General features: G+C 41.0%; 1 protein-coding gene across 1 annotated transcript in view; it reads left to right on the top strand.

Annotated features, from left to right (window-relative positions):
- Positions 1-17,876, top strand: part of plch1 (phospholipase C, eta 1) — a 55,457-nt gene that overhangs the window by 1,242 nt on the left and 36,339 nt on the right. The window contains 1 exon segment of the mRNA XM_029446272.1: positions 6,564-6,685. Coding sequence (XP_029302132.1) covers positions 6,607-6,685 — 79 coding nt within the window. The 5' untranslated portion in view covers positions 6,564-6,606.

The raw sequence follows: 17,876 nt of genomic DNA, 5'->3' as shown, positions 1-17,876 counted from the left end.
AGAGGTGTGTGTGTGTGTGTGTGTGTGTGTGTGTGTGTGTGTGTGTGTGTGTGTGTCCGTCTGTCTGAAGGAATGCATCAGCCGTAAAGTGACTCCCTTGTTATTATGTGACTTGAAGTATTGTGAACAGTGTATCGGCTTGCTGGTGTAGGGTTGTAGGAGTGGGAACATGACTCTTTGTGGGCGCTGTGATCCCTCATGAATAATTGAAGTTTTTTTTTGGTGGAAAGGATGGGAGCAGGACTGAGAGTGGACACGTTGGGATTGAATGAACCAAATTGTGTGTGTGCGCGTGTGTGTGTGTGTGAACAGTATAAGTGTGTTTGCAAGTAAAAGACAGAAACAAGCTGTCACTTTGTGCTACTGTATGTCAGAGGCCAATTACACACTTGCTCATTTCAATTTTACAGAAATGGGAAACTGTATCTTCCTTAGTGCAAGCTGGTGTGTTATCAACTCAGCACTCACGTCAGCAGAAAATAAACAGTTGTCTCTTGTCAATCAGGAACATTAAGCAGCAGTTTTGAGTCTAAAACCTGAGAGTAAAAGTAAAGGATGGGAACAGGAGGGAGAGATGAGGGGGCATCTCTTCTTGAAATAGATCTGAGGTTTGACTCATGACCTTATCCAGCCCTCAATTTCACAGTAAAGCAAGACGACCCCACCACACACACATTCTACCACACACACGTGCAGTAGCAAAAAAAGTTAAAAGTTCAAATAAGATTGAGCGCTTACAGTTTTCAGAAAATGCAGTATACTTGATATTCTGGCTCCAGAGACAGGACTTTCACCTAAAATGCATGTTTATACATGGTAAAGTCAATTTCAGGATGTACTCGAAAATAATTTGACACTTTATGAACCTTTTCTAGAAACTTCTTATCGTAGGCGCTTCATTTTTTACACATAAGTGCTCCTAAGACATCTTTTACAGCTTTAAATCTAGACAATGCATCAGTTTGGACTCAGCACTTTTGCAGAGGAGGTTCCTCAGTTTTTAGTTTTTACGACTCTATAATGTTAATACAGCGTCTGCTGACGAGCTCAGATAACCTCACTGCCTCTCTGTAACAACTCTGACCCCTCAGTAACCTCGCTGACTCGAGGGTCGCTCTGTTTCCTTATCAGGTCAAATGCTCCTCTTAACCTGGTGGAAACACAGCTGTAGGGCTGAAATGATTAGTTAATTAATGTGCAACCATTTTGACAATCACTTAATTGTTTTAATAATTTAATATAATTGTTACAAAAATATTGGAATTTTACAATGTATATCTTTTAAAGGCTTTTTTCTCAAATAGTTTTTTTTTCTTCTCATAATCTGAAAGAGCCAGAAATATCCACTTCAGTAGCTCTTTACACCACACTTTCCACTTTCCACATTCCTATATATATTCTGAAGGTTTTAAGAGAGGGTTTTGTTCATTTATCATCCATAGCCTGGTTTGTATAACATTTTACTCCTGAAAACATAAACAATAACATAACATGGATTTCTTTTATGGCTGATGACAGTATTTTATGATTTATACAGTGATACAAAGAGATACCCACAATTCCCTCTGTACAAACCTTTGACTCAACAAAATGCAACAAACATTTTGAACCTGGCTTTATCCAAAGTTCAGATTTATGTTTTGAAATGCAAATGAGCACATCTTCAATAGAATAATGCCTCATTTAAATATTTAAACATAAAACTATATATATATATATATATATATATATATATATATATATATATATATATATATATATATATATATATATATATATATATATATATATATTAGTTTAAATGTTTACCTTATTCACTTATAGTGTCTCCCTTAATGAACATGAATTAAATTGCCTTTTAATATAGTCCCCTATACACCTTTATATATCAATGAGTTAGTGAGCGAGGGAGCAGTCAACCCTCTGTCCAACCATCAGCATACCAAGACTGTTTACTCTCTGTTCTGGTAAGTACTTAATCAGCAATTACAAGCTACTCATTGACTGTGTAGAGCGGGTAGGTGGTCTACCGGCTGAATGCCATTAGGATCCTCATCCATTCCAGTTGACTGATATAAAGGAAGCAAAAATACCTGCGGTGTATTTAAGCCTGTATTTGTGCTTTACAGGAAGTCGTAACCATAGATGCATATTAAAATAAAATTGTAATCGAGGTCATTAACCACTCAGCATTTATGGCAGATGGTCACATAAAATAGATCCGCAATTGTATAGCTCATCATTCGTGTCAAAATAGAGTGCTCTTTGGCATGTGCCAATATGGGGTGACAGATGCTGCTGTCTTTGTTTCTGTGTGTCATGACAGGGCCATTGTCACGTACATGGATGCACATAAGAGGGATAATTTGTGCTATGCCACATGTGCCATGAACATTAACCAGACTCTTAAATTAATTGGGTTTATTTATTATGCTCAAAGTTTTGGCAATAATTATATAATAATTTATATCAGTTATGTTAACGTTGAAGTCAATTGCTGAGATCATCTGGAAACAAGGAGACATCGCTACGATGAGGTCCGACCAGGCAAAGAAAATGCGCAGTCAGGCAAACAGACAAACATATCAGCAGATTGTCAAACAGGAGGTTCAATTGGGACTAAAGTTAGACATAAAAGTGTTATATTTGAAAAACTCAATATTATCCCTAAAGGGTGCCATGTGTACCGCCAATGCTTATTCATCTTTATGATGAATCTGCTGTAGTAGCACTGTATCTTCCACAGCCTGTGTGTATAAAAAAGGATTTCTATCCTGTCAGATAATGTGGGTTTTACAGGACAGAGAGGAAAAGTGAGAAACTACTAAAATGCTGCAACCCCATGTTTCAGATTGTATTACTTCTGTTTGATTTAAATATACATTTCAACAAAACTTTTAACTAGGGGGCATCCTCGACCTACTTCCTGCCAGGGCATGAGATAGAGTGGCAGTGAAACATTTATTTTTAAGCTGCTTTCTCTCCCAGTAGCCTGATAGACTGGAAAGAGCAGGCTGTATTCCCCTGAGGTTTGGGCCCTCGTTCTAGATGAGAAGGCTACTAGTGTTACGCACAGTCAGAAGAGGAGAAGCAGAGTCGGTTTACTAATTCACTTCACATGCACTGACACACACTTGTTTAGTACTGCTTTGGTGTTTATAAACCATATGTTGGATTTTTTATTAACCTGCTAATTAATTAATTATTATTAAATAATTAAAGGAATAGTTGAACATTTAGGTGAAAAAGGTTTTTTCGCTTTCTTTGCTGTAAGTTAGATAACAAGGTCAATGCCACTCTGTTTGTATATGAAGCCACAGCCAGCAGCCTCAGTCAGGTTAGCTTCAGAATCCAAATCAGAAGAATAAGTATAGTATAAATATTCACTTTTCATCAACCTTGGTGCATACAGTTAGACTGTAATTAGACAAAGCTTAGACTGGAGCCTGACTCTATCCAAATGTAACACAGTCCACCTACCAGCAGCTCTAAACCTCACTAATTATCTTATCTTGTTTGTTTAATCCATACAAAAGTAGTCTCCGCTGGTTGCCTGGCAGTCTCACAAGACTCCAAGCAGTCACTGCTCATGGCCAAGAAATAGTCCGGCACATGGCACATAACACTCCAGTTATTCTACTAATTACACAAAGGAGAATTAACGTGTTCATTTGTGAACTTTTGGGGTGTTGGTCGGTAGATTTTTTGAATTTATGATATTTCCACTATCCAAAGCAGAGCTAACAAGCTGCTGGCTGTGTTGCTTCATATTTAATGGACAAACATAAAACGGTTGGCGAGAAAGTTACTAAGCCCATTTTCCAAAATGTTGAACTATTCCTTTAATTAGGTCATATTGGGATAATGGTACTCTACTTTCAGTGGTAGGTATGCAGTATGCAAATATGTAGCAATTATTTTGCTTGTTATGTTTGTGACAGTATTACAAAAATATTAATTACCAATGTAAAGTAGACAAGAGGTTTACTTTACATGCACCAGCACTATGCACACTGTATGATCTCTGATCATCTTTGCTGTGTGACCTTGTGCAGTATTTGTAAAAGCTTCTCTCTTGCACATTGTGGCAACTTGTTCACGCCACGTGACTTTGGCGTTTATGGAGGGTTCATATAATCTAGCTGTATCAGGACCTGTCATGCCATTAAAGCTGCTCAAACACTGTCTCCAGTCATCTGCACAGCTCATATCTCTAATTTGGACTCTGTTATGAAAACAAACAGTAATTTAGAAACATTATTCTATAATTAAGCCACAAGGGACCGTGCTCGAGAGCTCAGAGCAACTAAGAAGCGTTGCAGGCACAAGGTGAAGCAGAGTTTAATTACTTTGAAGAAGATGACTTTCTATGCTTATAACATGAAGGTAACACAAACGTTTTCAAACCTTCCATACTGAAAGGGTTTCATAGTTAAGAAGAACATTCTGTTATAAGTCAAAGCTGTATTTGTTCCTCTTCCAAAGCACCTGAGAGCTGTGATCATAGCAGAGCAGTCTTAAAGGTCTTTTCTACTTTTCTTTGTTGCTGTATTTCTCTCTGTCTTGTTTTAGTTTGAGCTTTTGCAGGATGTTTCTTTCTTTTTAGTTTCTTTTAAAGTTAATTTCCTGCTCATCAATAATAATAAAATATAACTGACGATAAAAAAGGACTGTTGTTACATTATTCAAAGGAACAGATAGTACACATTGCTTATATGATCTAGAACTATAGTAAGAGAGCAGACGTTCTTTGCATTATAGAACAAACTAAAATACATTTACATTAGTCATCTACGTTGGCTGCATTCTCACACACTAATTCACCCCAACATGGTGTCCTGTTTACAGAATGAGTGGGGCTTTATTGTCTCTAATAAACATCACAGACTTCACAGGCTTCTGTGTTTTAAAGTGAGGTAGTGTCAGGGTCACAAGAAAGTACTTTCACCTCAAAGATTCTTAACCCGTGAGATGTACTCGTTCGACCAGACAGTCACCTCTCCTCGGGTCAGCCGGCACCAGACGGCATTAACTGTCCCGTGGGCTCCGAGCCTTTCCAGATCTGTGTGTGTGTGTGTGTGTGTGTGTGTGTGTGTGTGTGTGTGTGTGTGTGTGTGTGTGTGTGTGTGTGTGTGTGTGTGTGTGTGTGGTGTGTGTGTGTGTGTGTGTGTGTGTGTGTGTGTGTGTGTGTGTGTGTGTGTGTGTGTGTGTGTGTGTGTGAGAGAGAGAGAGAAATCAGAAAGATAGATGAACAACAGGTGGGGAAACACTAAGCAGTGAAACTGGCAGCAGGAGAGGTAGGAATGAAAAGTGATCAGGAGGAAGTAGTGGGAAATTGGGAATCCGGGAATAATGGCGTGGAGAAACAGAAGGAAGATAAATGAGAACACATGGAGAGAGATGTAGAAATTCAAAGGAGGCAAAAAGTTGGACAACAAGAACTGGCTTGATGGATGGGAATGGTAGAATGAGAGTTTAGTAAAGAGGAAGATCAGATCATGTTTTTATGGCAGAGATGTATCGAGACAGCAAAGAGTCTTACAGCCTACAACTGCACAAACCGAAGATTTGTCCTGTTATTTATTTCTTTATTTTAAGGGACAAGTACAGAGAAACATTGACAGTTGTTCGATGTACTGTAACTGAATATGGCTAAAGCTTATTTCCAACACTAGTCCCTCGATGGACACTGATAGTTCAAGTAATCATTACATTTACATGTTACAGTTTAAAATCGTAAGATCAGCGCATGTAATTATCAAAAACAAGAATAACCATCAATGGCAACACACAAAAAAAACTTCAGACAGACAAATGAAACAAACCAAACAGAACACAAAACATTTACAGATTTGACTCAAGTACACAGATCATGATTACAGTTCTGGTCAAATTTGAGGTTCTGTCGGAGCTCCGCGAGGGGGGGTGCAAAGTGGCCCTCTGGCAGTGAGGACACACTTTTTGTGGCCCATCCCTTCTCTAAATCATAGGTCTTCAACAGGGGGTCCGCGACCCGAAGTACTGCAGGGGGGGGGGGGGGGGGGGCACTCCTCCGCTGTACTTTGCGAAAGACGGTGCACCATGCAGTTCAGAAAAAGAACTGCATGGTGCAAATTTCTTTTAGTTCACCCCTCTCTGTCTCTGACTGTAGGTGTGTGTGTGTGTGTTGCGCTGTTTGTCTTGAGACTTGTGAGTTTGCTTATAGCACAAAACACGAGATGCATTTAAAAAAAGAAAATATTATAGCACATATTTAATCAAAATACCTTTTTAGATTCATTAAATTCCTGCAAAATGGTAAATGGACTGCATTTATATCGCGCTTTTCCAATTTTTGAGATCACGCAAAGTACTTTACAACACATGTCAGCATTCACACATTTCTACAGAGTCAGCGGCTACATACAAAGTGAACATCAGCTCATCAGTAGGGATAACCATTCACACACACACACACACACACTCACACCGTTGGCCATCGGGAGCAATTTGGGTGTTCAGTATCTTGCTTTTTTGCTTGTACTTGTTTGGACAATACAGTTAAATTCTCTTCTCCTTATTAGATCATCCAACTGTTCTTCCTCCTGCGTCCCTCCTGCTCTCACCATGAGCTCCAGGGTGGTGAACAGGAAAGGAGAGCCACAGTACCGCCGGCACTTCCTGAATGACAACAGCGCCTTTCATGGTAAATAACACACACACACACACACACACACACACACACACATATATAATGTACGTACTATCTTATGACTGTACGTCATGGGAGTGAACAGTAGGGGGAGACTCGTCTCCACTTTCGTGCCTCAAACACTCCTGCATTTATATTGCAGTCAGTACAGCAAAGATTCAGTATTGTGAAATACACCTGATTACTGTTTAGTTTTACACAAAACATGCTGCAAGCCACAAAATCATTCTCTGACATTAAAATGAAAAACTGTCCACAGAACTTAATTCGGACCGGATATTGAGTTTTAGTTGTGGAAATACAACACATGTGTACTAGTAGGCTGCAACACCTGACTTGTATTATGTTTCTCTTCAGGGGGATTCATACATTTTAGTACTCATACAGTGGAAAGTTGGAAAATAAAACAAGAAACCATGCATGTACAAGGGGATGTGCCTTACTGTTCTTCTTCTTAACATCGGCATGCATCACCTTGAGTACCCTGACACATACCATATAAGCATATCGGTTTAGCCAGTATGTTATATTATAAAATATAATATATAATCCTATATATAATGAATCACAGCAAAGAGTGCATTTTTCATTAGCCTTAAAGCTGAAATTAATCCAGACATCAATTTGATTTAATGCGTTTTGAGACGCTCAGGCTGCACACACTGACAGATCAGCCAGGCAAATCTCTGATCTCGGTCGGCCTCTGTGGCTGTCACACCTGCAGGAGACAGCCCACTTAAAGCCTCACAACTTACTACAGCCAGCGTCCACATCCCAGCCCTGCAGACGGTGTGCTACACACTGTACGAGCGTGTACCGTAGTGGAAATCAGGCGTGACTGCTTCAGTCCAGTGCTGTGGATGATGGATTGACCTGATTGATGCAGAGAGTGAACACAAGTGTCCGTTTCCCCTTCGGACATGCTCGGATATTATCACGTTTATGGGAATTTCACATTTCATTAATTAATTTCATCACATTTTATCCCTTTGTAAATACACCAACATCGACTTCCAGGATCTGTGGTTAATTAATGTTGTTATTGAAAAAAAACGAATAGTCTACTGAGCACAAAATGAAAATACATTTTCCCATAAAAGTGAGCTTGCACCACCCTTCCACCCCCTCCAATTCATTTCTTACTAAATAACATATTCTGATACTAATCTAATCGCGCCCAGTTATTATTTGTAAGCTGCCATTAAGTTCTTCAGAGGGATAAAGGAAGGAGAAACAAATAGTGTGCAAATTAATTGTTATGATTCTTGACTGTCGGTATTCGTCCCTTCATATCCTCTGAAGTTTGTCCTTTCTTATTAGTCCGAACCATTATGAATACATATGCATCTCTCTACTATCTCCATTTATTTTCATACATTAAATCCACTCGTCACTCTGCCTCTTTCCCTTCCTCACAGCTTTTTCCAGTCTTTTGTGAATGTCAGAGTGGCTGATGTTTTTAGTTTGACCATGTACATAAATCAGTGTGAGTGAGGAGGGGGTTTGAGGGGGTAGGGGGACAGTCTGTGATCAGGCAGGTGTGGATGTAAAGATGTTTAAAACTTAAGTAAAGGTGAGCAATCGTTGGAAAGCGTCATGTACTTGCTAAGACACAGCATGTGCATGGACACACACACACACACACACACACACACACACACACACACACAGCATTGGGGGTGACACTGGTGGTCACCCATGTATTGTTTCCCCTCCAGACAGCACTAACTAATTCGGTAACCTCTGCCGCAGTATTTGAACGCAACTGTTTGTTCATGCATGCGTGTGTGTGTGTGTGTGTGTGTGTGTGTGTTCGCGCGCGCTTGGTCACTCCATAATTATCAATCCTAAATGAAATGGCTTTAATGTGGACCAATGAGCAAGACTAATCTGGGAGCTTCAAATTGATCAAACTTTCATTAGGGAATTGACTGAACTGGGATACACTTGAGGCTGGACAAACATACTCGTTTGCACACAATTGAAAAGCTAAACCTGTCAATGAATGTTTACACGGAACTTGCGCTCGTTAAGTGTCTCTTTCTCTCTCGTGGGGCACGGGGCCCCAGCATGCGCACTGCAGAGCATCTCTCATATTCCACAAAGCCCGTTTCCTGCTTCTCCCATGAAGCATTACAACGACAGACACACAGAGCGTAAAGTGGGTCATAGCAATGGCATCCCTGCGCAATTGTGACTGTTTTTTTCTCCTAAGGATGTACACCGAGGAATAGACCAAAAACAAACACACGGATGTGACACGAGTTCAGTTTGGTGGGGAATTCAAACTGTCGCCAAACAGCTGAACCAGACAGTCGGGCAAAGCTGATGAAATGTCCAAAATGTCCAACTCTGGCGGTTAAGCCACTACTCTGTGCGTTATCATTCACTCTCGCCCATACCACACCAGTCTTAAGCTCTTGCTTATTAACAACCACTCTCCGTCGGTCCAACGAGCGTGTGAGAAATCGGCTTATCGTCTCGCCTCTGTGGTGCGCCTGGTGAGAGCAGAGGATGTGTGCGCAGCAGCTGTGGATGCGCGAGCTTTGATGGTTAGTGAATCCACTCTGCAGATCGTTCAGGGGAGGCAGATGTTAAGGTGCAGTTTGAATCTGGGCTCGTTTTTTTTTTTTTGGCAAAAAAGTGACACTCTACCATCATGGTGCGTTTCATGTGAACGTCCAATCATCATGGAGAAATGGATTACTCAGGCATGTTTTGACGGGTTTTCTAACCGCTACAGTTAGGAGATAGAAATGATGTCCAAAACGCATGGAGGTACCCTGTGAGACCAACAACTCCAGTCTTAAATGGCAGAACTTGAAGTTTGCAGAAATCTCAGTTTGGAGAAGGGTAAGTGATAATTCTTTTAGCTTTTTGTCGTTTGGTTATTTCATCTTTCAGTCACACATGGAGGGGAATACAAATTCCTTTGGATGCCTAATAGCCTGCATTTTAAACAAGCTTGAGCACATGCGTAATTTCTCCTTTGCGCTTGTTTGTGTGGAGAAATGTCATCCCCCACGCTGCTACAGACACTTGAGAAGAATCTTAATTGCCGATTGTCAATTTGCATGAAGGATTTATTGTGCAATAATGATTTTTTTATCGACATCTGGGGTACATCAATTAGGCTACATGATATCACTCAGTGGATTTATTCTTATGTGAATTTATAAACTGATTTTCTCAGTTTATGTAAGATCTCTTGATGAAGAGCAGCAGGGGAGCAGCTGAAAATGCCCCTTTGATCTTGTCACTAGGGGGCAGAAAAGCCTCTTAATTTGTCGTTTTGGTAACAATTGCTCTGCCCTCAGTCCATACAGCAGCACATATGTGTGGATGTGCCTCATCCTTTACAATCCTGCATCCTCCCACTGTTCACAGAAATCATCCCTGAGATGTTTATAGGTTCTGTCACTGCAGCGTCTTGGTGAGAAGCTGCCCGAGAGACTGACAGACCACATAGCGTTACCACATGCCATAGCTCGGTAACAGAGGTGGATTGTTTTGTCGTTGGCATCAGGAGAAACAGAAGCCCTTTGAAACCCAGGCAGGGCATGTTGATCACCACACACTGTGACTGAGCCCGGGGTTGAGCTTTGATGGCAAAATTAGTGTCCCTTCCCTAACGTGACCCCTTTGCTCTCTCCCATACGCTGTTAAAAATATGGCGCATCCCTGGCACTTATAAAGTAGGATGTGTAGGCTGTCAGTCTTCACCCCTGCAGCGCCTGTTTTTCTTTATCTGTGTGAGCGTTGGGATGTGAGAGGGAGGCCCCTGCTTTCTTGAGTGTCCAAGAGGGCTGCCTCTTCATTCATTTTGGCAACACTTGTGTTATGAAGAGTTGCATGGCACCACAAGCCCTCGCTGAGAGAAAAGGAGAGAAAATGATGGAGGGAGAAAGCTTTAGAGGAGCATGCATGGCTGCTAATCTCCTCCACATGGAGGAAATGGCTTTTCCATGTAAAATGTGTTTTTCCTCATGTATCTCTCCTGTTGATGATGAATCTCAGCATGTCCCCCCCCCCCCCCCCCCCCTTTGTTTCTGCCTCTTCCTTTCTGTCGCCCCAGGGCAGAGAAACAGCTAACAGACACGAGGGGAGGGACACACTCTCATCCTTTCAGCTCTTCTCCTCTTAAAAAAAAAAATACAATTTCTTGTTATTGTCAATCTCCGGTCCCCGTCTTCTCCTAAATACTTTATTGGTACAGACTGAAATGTGTCTGTGAATATTGAAAACCGTAATGTACCAAAAGCAGGCATTGCATGTCAAATAGTTCTTGATTTAAAGCAGAATTTCATGTCAAGTTTAAGGCACATTTCTCAAAGTGCGTATTACCACAACATTTCAATGAATACCTCTCCTCTCCTTAGGGCAGGGTTTCAAACGTCAATACCTTTTTGGTACAAACTAAAATGGGTTCATTGCAGTTTGAAAACTGTCAATTGCCAAAAATATGTTTTATATATATTTTTTGTCAATTTTAGGCATTTTTTTTCAAATCAAATTTATTTATATAGCCCATTAGCACAAACTACACATTTGTCTCAGTGGGCTTTACAGACTGTACAGGATACGACACCCTCTGTCCTTAGACCCTCGCACCGCACAAGGAAAAACTTCCTAAAAGAAATCCCATAATTAAAGGGGGAAAAATGGGAGAAACCTCAGGGAGAGCAACTGAGGAGGGATCCCTCTCCCAGGACGGACAGACTGTGCAATAGAGCTCGTGTATTGAGAATAAACAACATAGTAAAAGTACACCATAGACAATCATGTGTCAGAAATGATGATGTGATCGTATATGAAAAACATGCATCCAGGAGGATGTCAAAACAAGCTTCCCCGTGCCTCCAAAAATAAATACAATAAAATAAACGTGGGTGTCAAGCAGGACCTGAGCATTATAAAGGCAAATTGCTCAAAGTAAGGTATCAAAATAAATAATGTTTTTGATACTACTGGAACTGGAGTTGTGTTGAAGCATTTCAAACGATACCCAGCCCTACCTCTCCTCTCCTTCCTGCTTTTCATCTGTTTGTATCCTGTATAGCAAAATAATAATAATAATAATAATGTCGCTTTTAATATTGTTCATCCCCTAGCTCCACATCTCTGATATCTAGGGATCCTAAAGCACCATGATTAGCATTCACATATCATTTCAATAATAACCAGTTACTGTATACTTGCCTGCATGTTGATTTAGCCGCTGGCACGTCACATTTGTTCAAGTATATTGGATGTGAGTGGGAAACATCGGCTTCTAAAACCTTTTGGGAGGCTATCATCTGTTTAGAGCTGCTGCTCTATATACCGAGAAATAGAAAGCACATTATCCATAAACACTGGCTTTTATTTCATTTGCTTCCATCCCCTCAGCAGGTAATGAGCTAGCGGGAAGCTTGGGTGACAACATAGCCAACACCTTTTAAGGATTTGCCTGTGTCCTAAAATGAAGCAGCTACAATTCGTCTTCTTTGCAACATTTGAAGCTTTTGAGACGAGACAGTTTGCATGGCAGTCTGGCTCTGCTGCCAAAGATATTGTACCCCCCCCCCCCCCCCGCACACACACAGGCTTCAGTTCCCTCCTTTGATGTCAGTGCTGAACTCCTCCACTCGGGGAGCCTCCTGTAGCATCTTTGGTGAATGCATTATCATGCTGCAGTTGTCATGTGTTTATTTTCATTCCGGTGTGTCCCTATACTCCGCACCCCGGGGGGGACCTGGGAACCCATTTGTAGCTTTGGCGGTTTGAGCGCTGCCTTGAGCGCTCTTAATTAGAAGAAGTGGGTGACTGTGAGATAAGAGTGTGTGTTTTCGCTCATCATTTCCCTGTGTTTCATAACCTTTTATGTCTCTAATAAGAGGGTACATAAAACTACTTTTGACTTCCACCATGCAGGTTTTTGTCTAATTAATTAGTTGGCTTTAAAATGTATTTACATTTTAATTTGTACCCTTAGGTGTGAATTCTTCATACTCACAAACATTATAGTTATAGACAAAGCAGTTATTTTCAGTGTACTGAATCACTACAATCCGTACATTAAAAAGATTTGTTCGACCGCACCGTAGTCCCCCTCAATAAACTGAAACACGGCTGAACGTTCAGTTCAATGTCGCTAACAGGTGAACGGAGAACGGAGAATTTAGTTGGATGTAAAGATACCTTTTGCAGACTCAAAACTGACCTATTGTCTGTGTTGTTTGTAAAATGTATGTCACGATGGATAGCTCGTCTTTGTACTGCAAACCAAATGTACCTATGGGTACAAATAAAGTAACCTGAACCTCAAGTCCTATTACGTATGTACAGCACGTATATCTTCATTACACATGAGAGGTAGGGAGAGGGGCAGGCACGAGCGACTCAGCGACTGTCTTTCACTCAGGGCTCCGGCTCACTTTCACTGTGTAGCACTGAAGGAATCACTGAACATGGACCGTTCCCTCTCGGTGTTTGACCGAAGCTACAACTGCCGTAGTCCCACTGGCTGAACTAAAACACGGCCAAATGTTCAGTTAAGCTCTCGAACAGTGAAACTGAGGACAGTCGTTCGTGAAGGATAAGCCAGTGAGCTGAGAATTGAGTTGGATAAAGATACCATGTGCAAACAAATGACTCAGTCATTTAGTCCCTGTCCCCTCGCTCACAACTGACTGAGAGCTCCACTGATCTGAACTGAACTGAGAAATGAACGCATCGTTTCAGGAAGTGATTCAGTTCGCTTTGTTCACCCAAAAGATTTGTTCTTTTGAACAAAACGTTTGCGAAAGACGTCCACATCTCGTATTCCACCCGTTGTCAATGCCATTCCAGCAATTTTCCTAAATATTAACCGCACAGGTGCTGTGAGAGTAATTTTTGTCGTGGTAACTTGTAGCGGTTTGGAAGACACTGACACAGCTTTGTAGTTTAGGCTAAAGGTTGAATTTTCGCTATCAGCTTCTTGGTGTGAGCGACCGGATCTTTCATGAGCGCTGTTATGTTATGTAATAACATGGTTATAACTTCATGTGTTTTGTTTGTGTTCTTCTTGCTTTTTTTTGAGGTGGGTTGCTTGTTCGAGTGTGATGATTCCACGTTGTTCCATGCACCAATCAGAATTTAACACTATATTATCAAAAACACAGTTTTGGGTTTTTCTTTATCAATTAATCTGATCTGAATAATTAATGCTAATTATTTATACTTAGCAATGCAAAGTGACTAAAACGTTTTTGGAGAAATTTAGGGCAGAAAAAAGACTGAAAGGATGTGTTCACTGTACTATAACTCTCTGTTTTCTTTCTCGTTAAACAAAATAAATTAGCCAATGAATGAACATGTGGCTTAGAGTCTAGCTCCACTCCTCTCTGTGTGCAGTCTGCATGTTATCTCTGCATTCATGCATGTTTCCTCTGTGTTCCTTCCAATGACACACATCAGGTGGATTAGAGACTCCAACTGTCTCACTGGTATGAATATGAATGTCTGTCTATCTTTGTTAGCCCTGACTGACGACTGATTCAGCCTGGCCCTCCACCTTTTAATGCATGCTGGCAAAGGCTCCAGGCCTCCATGACCCTAAACAAAAACAAGCAAGCAGACAAAATGAATAAATGTCACTTTGTTATTTGTTCATTATGTATGATTGTTATGCTTGAACGAATATGACCACCCTAGTTGTCACATTACTGGCCATCACACAGGTGGAGCAGGTGATGGAGTTTTCGTTTTTGCCAAGGCTGAAGCCCAGTACTGTCCCAAATGTTCTGCTGGCTCCATGATGCAGGCTGATTTCCCCTCAGTTATTCCAAAGTCACGACTAATTTAATTTCATAAACTGTTGAATATCCTGAGAGGAAGAGTGAAACAGGATGACGTATCCCCAAATTCAGGACTGTATTTACGAAGAAGATTACTTCACTTTAGGTTCATCGTCTTGGATTTACACTGCTGCAGTGATAATAGAAATCATGCTGCTTGCTGATCTAAAAACCAGACTTTGAAAAATATTTTTCTGACATACAATCAAATTACTTATATATTTTTAATTCAATTAAATATAGAGTATGATATTGTTAATTACAATACGATGCTGAGACAGTGGCCAGACTGTCGATATGTTTATTTCTGAAAGGTTGCGCAATGAACATCCTCAGAACTATAGCCCCATATATCGCCCAGGTAATATATTCGGTTCTTCCATGTTGCGCTCGGCTATGTCTGGTTGCCAAACTTGTTTAATTTGTTCCATTTGTGTTTGCACCTGGAGATTTTGCTTGCATTTTTCTTTCGCACCCTATTTCAGGAAAATAGAACTCAATGGGTTTTCCATCAAAGTCAAATCATATTCTCAGTTTTTATGGTGCTGTGTTGCTTCTAAAGAATGGAGTCTCCCTGATTTGGCAATACAGTTCATGAAAATGTCAGTACACATAGTGCAACGTGGGCGAGGACTTCCCCAGAGGCAAAGCCTTTGTGAAATAGAAGAGCATTTGGTAAAAGACAGATGTGCTGTCGGTAATTCTGTAGCGTGCACGCACGCACGCACACACACACGGCACATATCAACCCATTAAATGGTACTTTTAGTAGGGCATTATCATGAATGTTATATCATCGTTTTTATACTCGTATCCCACTGGTTGACCCTAATGAACCCAGCTGATATGCAGAGACGCACATCTGCTGCACTCTCCACTCTCCTACCTTACTCTTCATAATCGCTCCATAAACTACACAACAATACAGATCTGTTAAATCTAAATCTGTGCATTAGAGTAGTGTGTTGGCAAACACTCTGACACAGCGGAACATCTTCTGAGAAACCTGCAGTGCAAACATCAGAGAGAGGCAGATGGGAAGAGCAGCAAGTGGGAGTGGAGAGAAGGTGACCAGGAGAAAGGTGGAAACGTGTGTGTGTTTTCAGTCAGAAGGTGCCGCCACAGATCACAGGACAGTACAGAGGACGATGAACAGCGGGAGTTTCGGTGTGCTTGCTTGTTGTTTGGAGCGTGGAGACTTTATGTCTGAAGTCGGTCTGGAGTGTCAGTCGAGCCTGATGTGAGGAAAACCAAAAGTGTTTTTTTAAGCTACAGGTGTGCTGGGACTGAGCAAAGGAGGACTCCTACAGGCTCCTTTTTATTCTGCAGAGAAAATGGAGGAAATTAGTTTTGGTCCCACTGCGTTATCTGTTCATAAAGTACGATCCACCTTTATTAATGGTCCTGCTGAAAAATCGGCTGTGTTCACTGTCGCGACTCTCCTGGCGCGTAACGTCTACCATATTGGTGGCACCGTGGCTGTACCACAGAAATGCAGGCTAACACAAATTGGTAAGTGTGTGTGTGTGTGTGTGTGTGTGTGTGTGAACACTATTACTCAGTATGCTGCCCTTACAGACGGAAACCCATTAAAACTAACAAACATAAGAGTCTTTTTTCTGCTGCATTTTCCATCTCCAAACACTTAAATGAATATATTGTGTGTAAAACATCTAGTCCTTATGTTTTTCTTACTGTGCAGGTTGTCTTCTAAAGAAACTAAAATGTGTGTGTGGACAAACATATTGCATATTAAACATATTGCTTGCTGCTGCTGCTGCTATTTATAGCACAGGAAAAGAGCAGGAGCTCATGTTTATGTAGCAAAATATCCAGAGGACCATCAAACTGCTCGTTTTCTGCTACCATAACTTGGAACATATATAGTTTGTCTTAATAATAATAACAATAATAATAATACATTTTACTTGGAGGTGCCTTATAAAATGCTTAATGAGATTATGCTCATTATATGCATTTCTGTGCGGTTTACCACTCCTCATAGCAAATATGTACAAATATCTTAGTCAACCAAAACTGAATGGCATCTTGATTAAACTTCAGCACACACAACACCTTCAGGTCGTGAGAGCTAACAGAGCAGTGAGGGAAGAATTGCGACCCCATTCAGTTTTTATTTTGGTTTGATTGCCGTGCTTGTTGTGTGTTCACCAACATTTGGACTGGCTCGGATACTTCCAGTGGTTGTGCCTTATGTCACATTAATAGTGCATGACGGATCAGGCAGATGCTGCTGAATATGAATTTATGTAGTTATGAATAATTTATGATAAATCTTTGGACTGTGGTCCATTCGCGTCATCACTCTCTCACCAAATCTTAACAAATACCTCATTGGTGGTCGAGTGGTCGAGTGGTTAGGCTTTCAAATAGAACACAGGTTGTGAGTTTAATACCTCCATTGCGCCCATTAGCAAGGCACTTAACCTCCAGGGGGAATGTCCCTGTAGTTAGTTAACTGTAAGTAAGTCTGCTGAATGACTAATAATAATAAAGCAGAAAGCTGTTCAACAATTGAAATATTATCCCTCAGATTAAAAATGATGGATGTTGTTGTTTGGCGTCCCGGCTTGACCATTGTATGGATCTAAGTGAGGACGGGCTTTGTTCATCAGGTTATCACAGAGGCGTCTTCATCACCTACCCTATTAAAATATGTTTGAATTGCCTGAGCCTCTGTGGCAAGACAAAGCTTTGATCTGCTCTTTCTGCTGTGCACCGACAGAGATGATGAGTTTTGGCACACGCACACACATGGACTCGCATAAAAATAAACACACAACAGTGAATGCAAAGTCTCTGTGTCGCTCAAAAGAGAATGGGAGCCAAAAAGTAGAGGCAGAGAACTGGGAAAGCACGGCTACTGTAGCGACAGATATAGCACAGCATGAAGATTGATGCCCTTCATATAAATGCCACGTGGGGTTAAGAATACATTTGTTTTGATGTCCAACAAGAGACTGGAATTGCAAGTTTAAACTAAACTGTACATTTAAATCTTCACCCTCAGATGGTTTTGCGCTGTGAAAATAAGACAAGCGATGGGAGTGAAGATGTGAAGGGCACTGATCCTTTGATTCAGCCATCACTGCTCGTTTGAGATCCACTTACTTCACTTCTCATCTTTGATTAGAAGGCAGCTCCCCTCTCTTGGGCGGATATTAATCCTTCTACCTCTTCTCCTTGGGTCTCTTACCTCGCACTCGTCAGCCTAACTAGGTTTGAAGTTTGACTTTTCATGGTCCTTATCATTGCTGATGGAGAGTAAAGCGACTGGGAAGTGCCTGCAGAAATGTCACGGACTAACAGGGGTTGATAGACGACTGGGGAAAAGAAACAGGAGG

This window comes from Cottoperca gobio, chromosome 13 (genome assembly GCF_900634415.1).
Source record: "Cottoperca gobio chromosome 13, fCotGob3.1, whole genome shotgun sequence".
NCBI lineage: Eukaryota > Metazoa > Chordata > Actinopteri > Perciformes > Bovichtidae > Cottoperca > Cottoperca gobio.
This window is presented reverse-complemented; position numbering and strand designations above follow the sequence as displayed.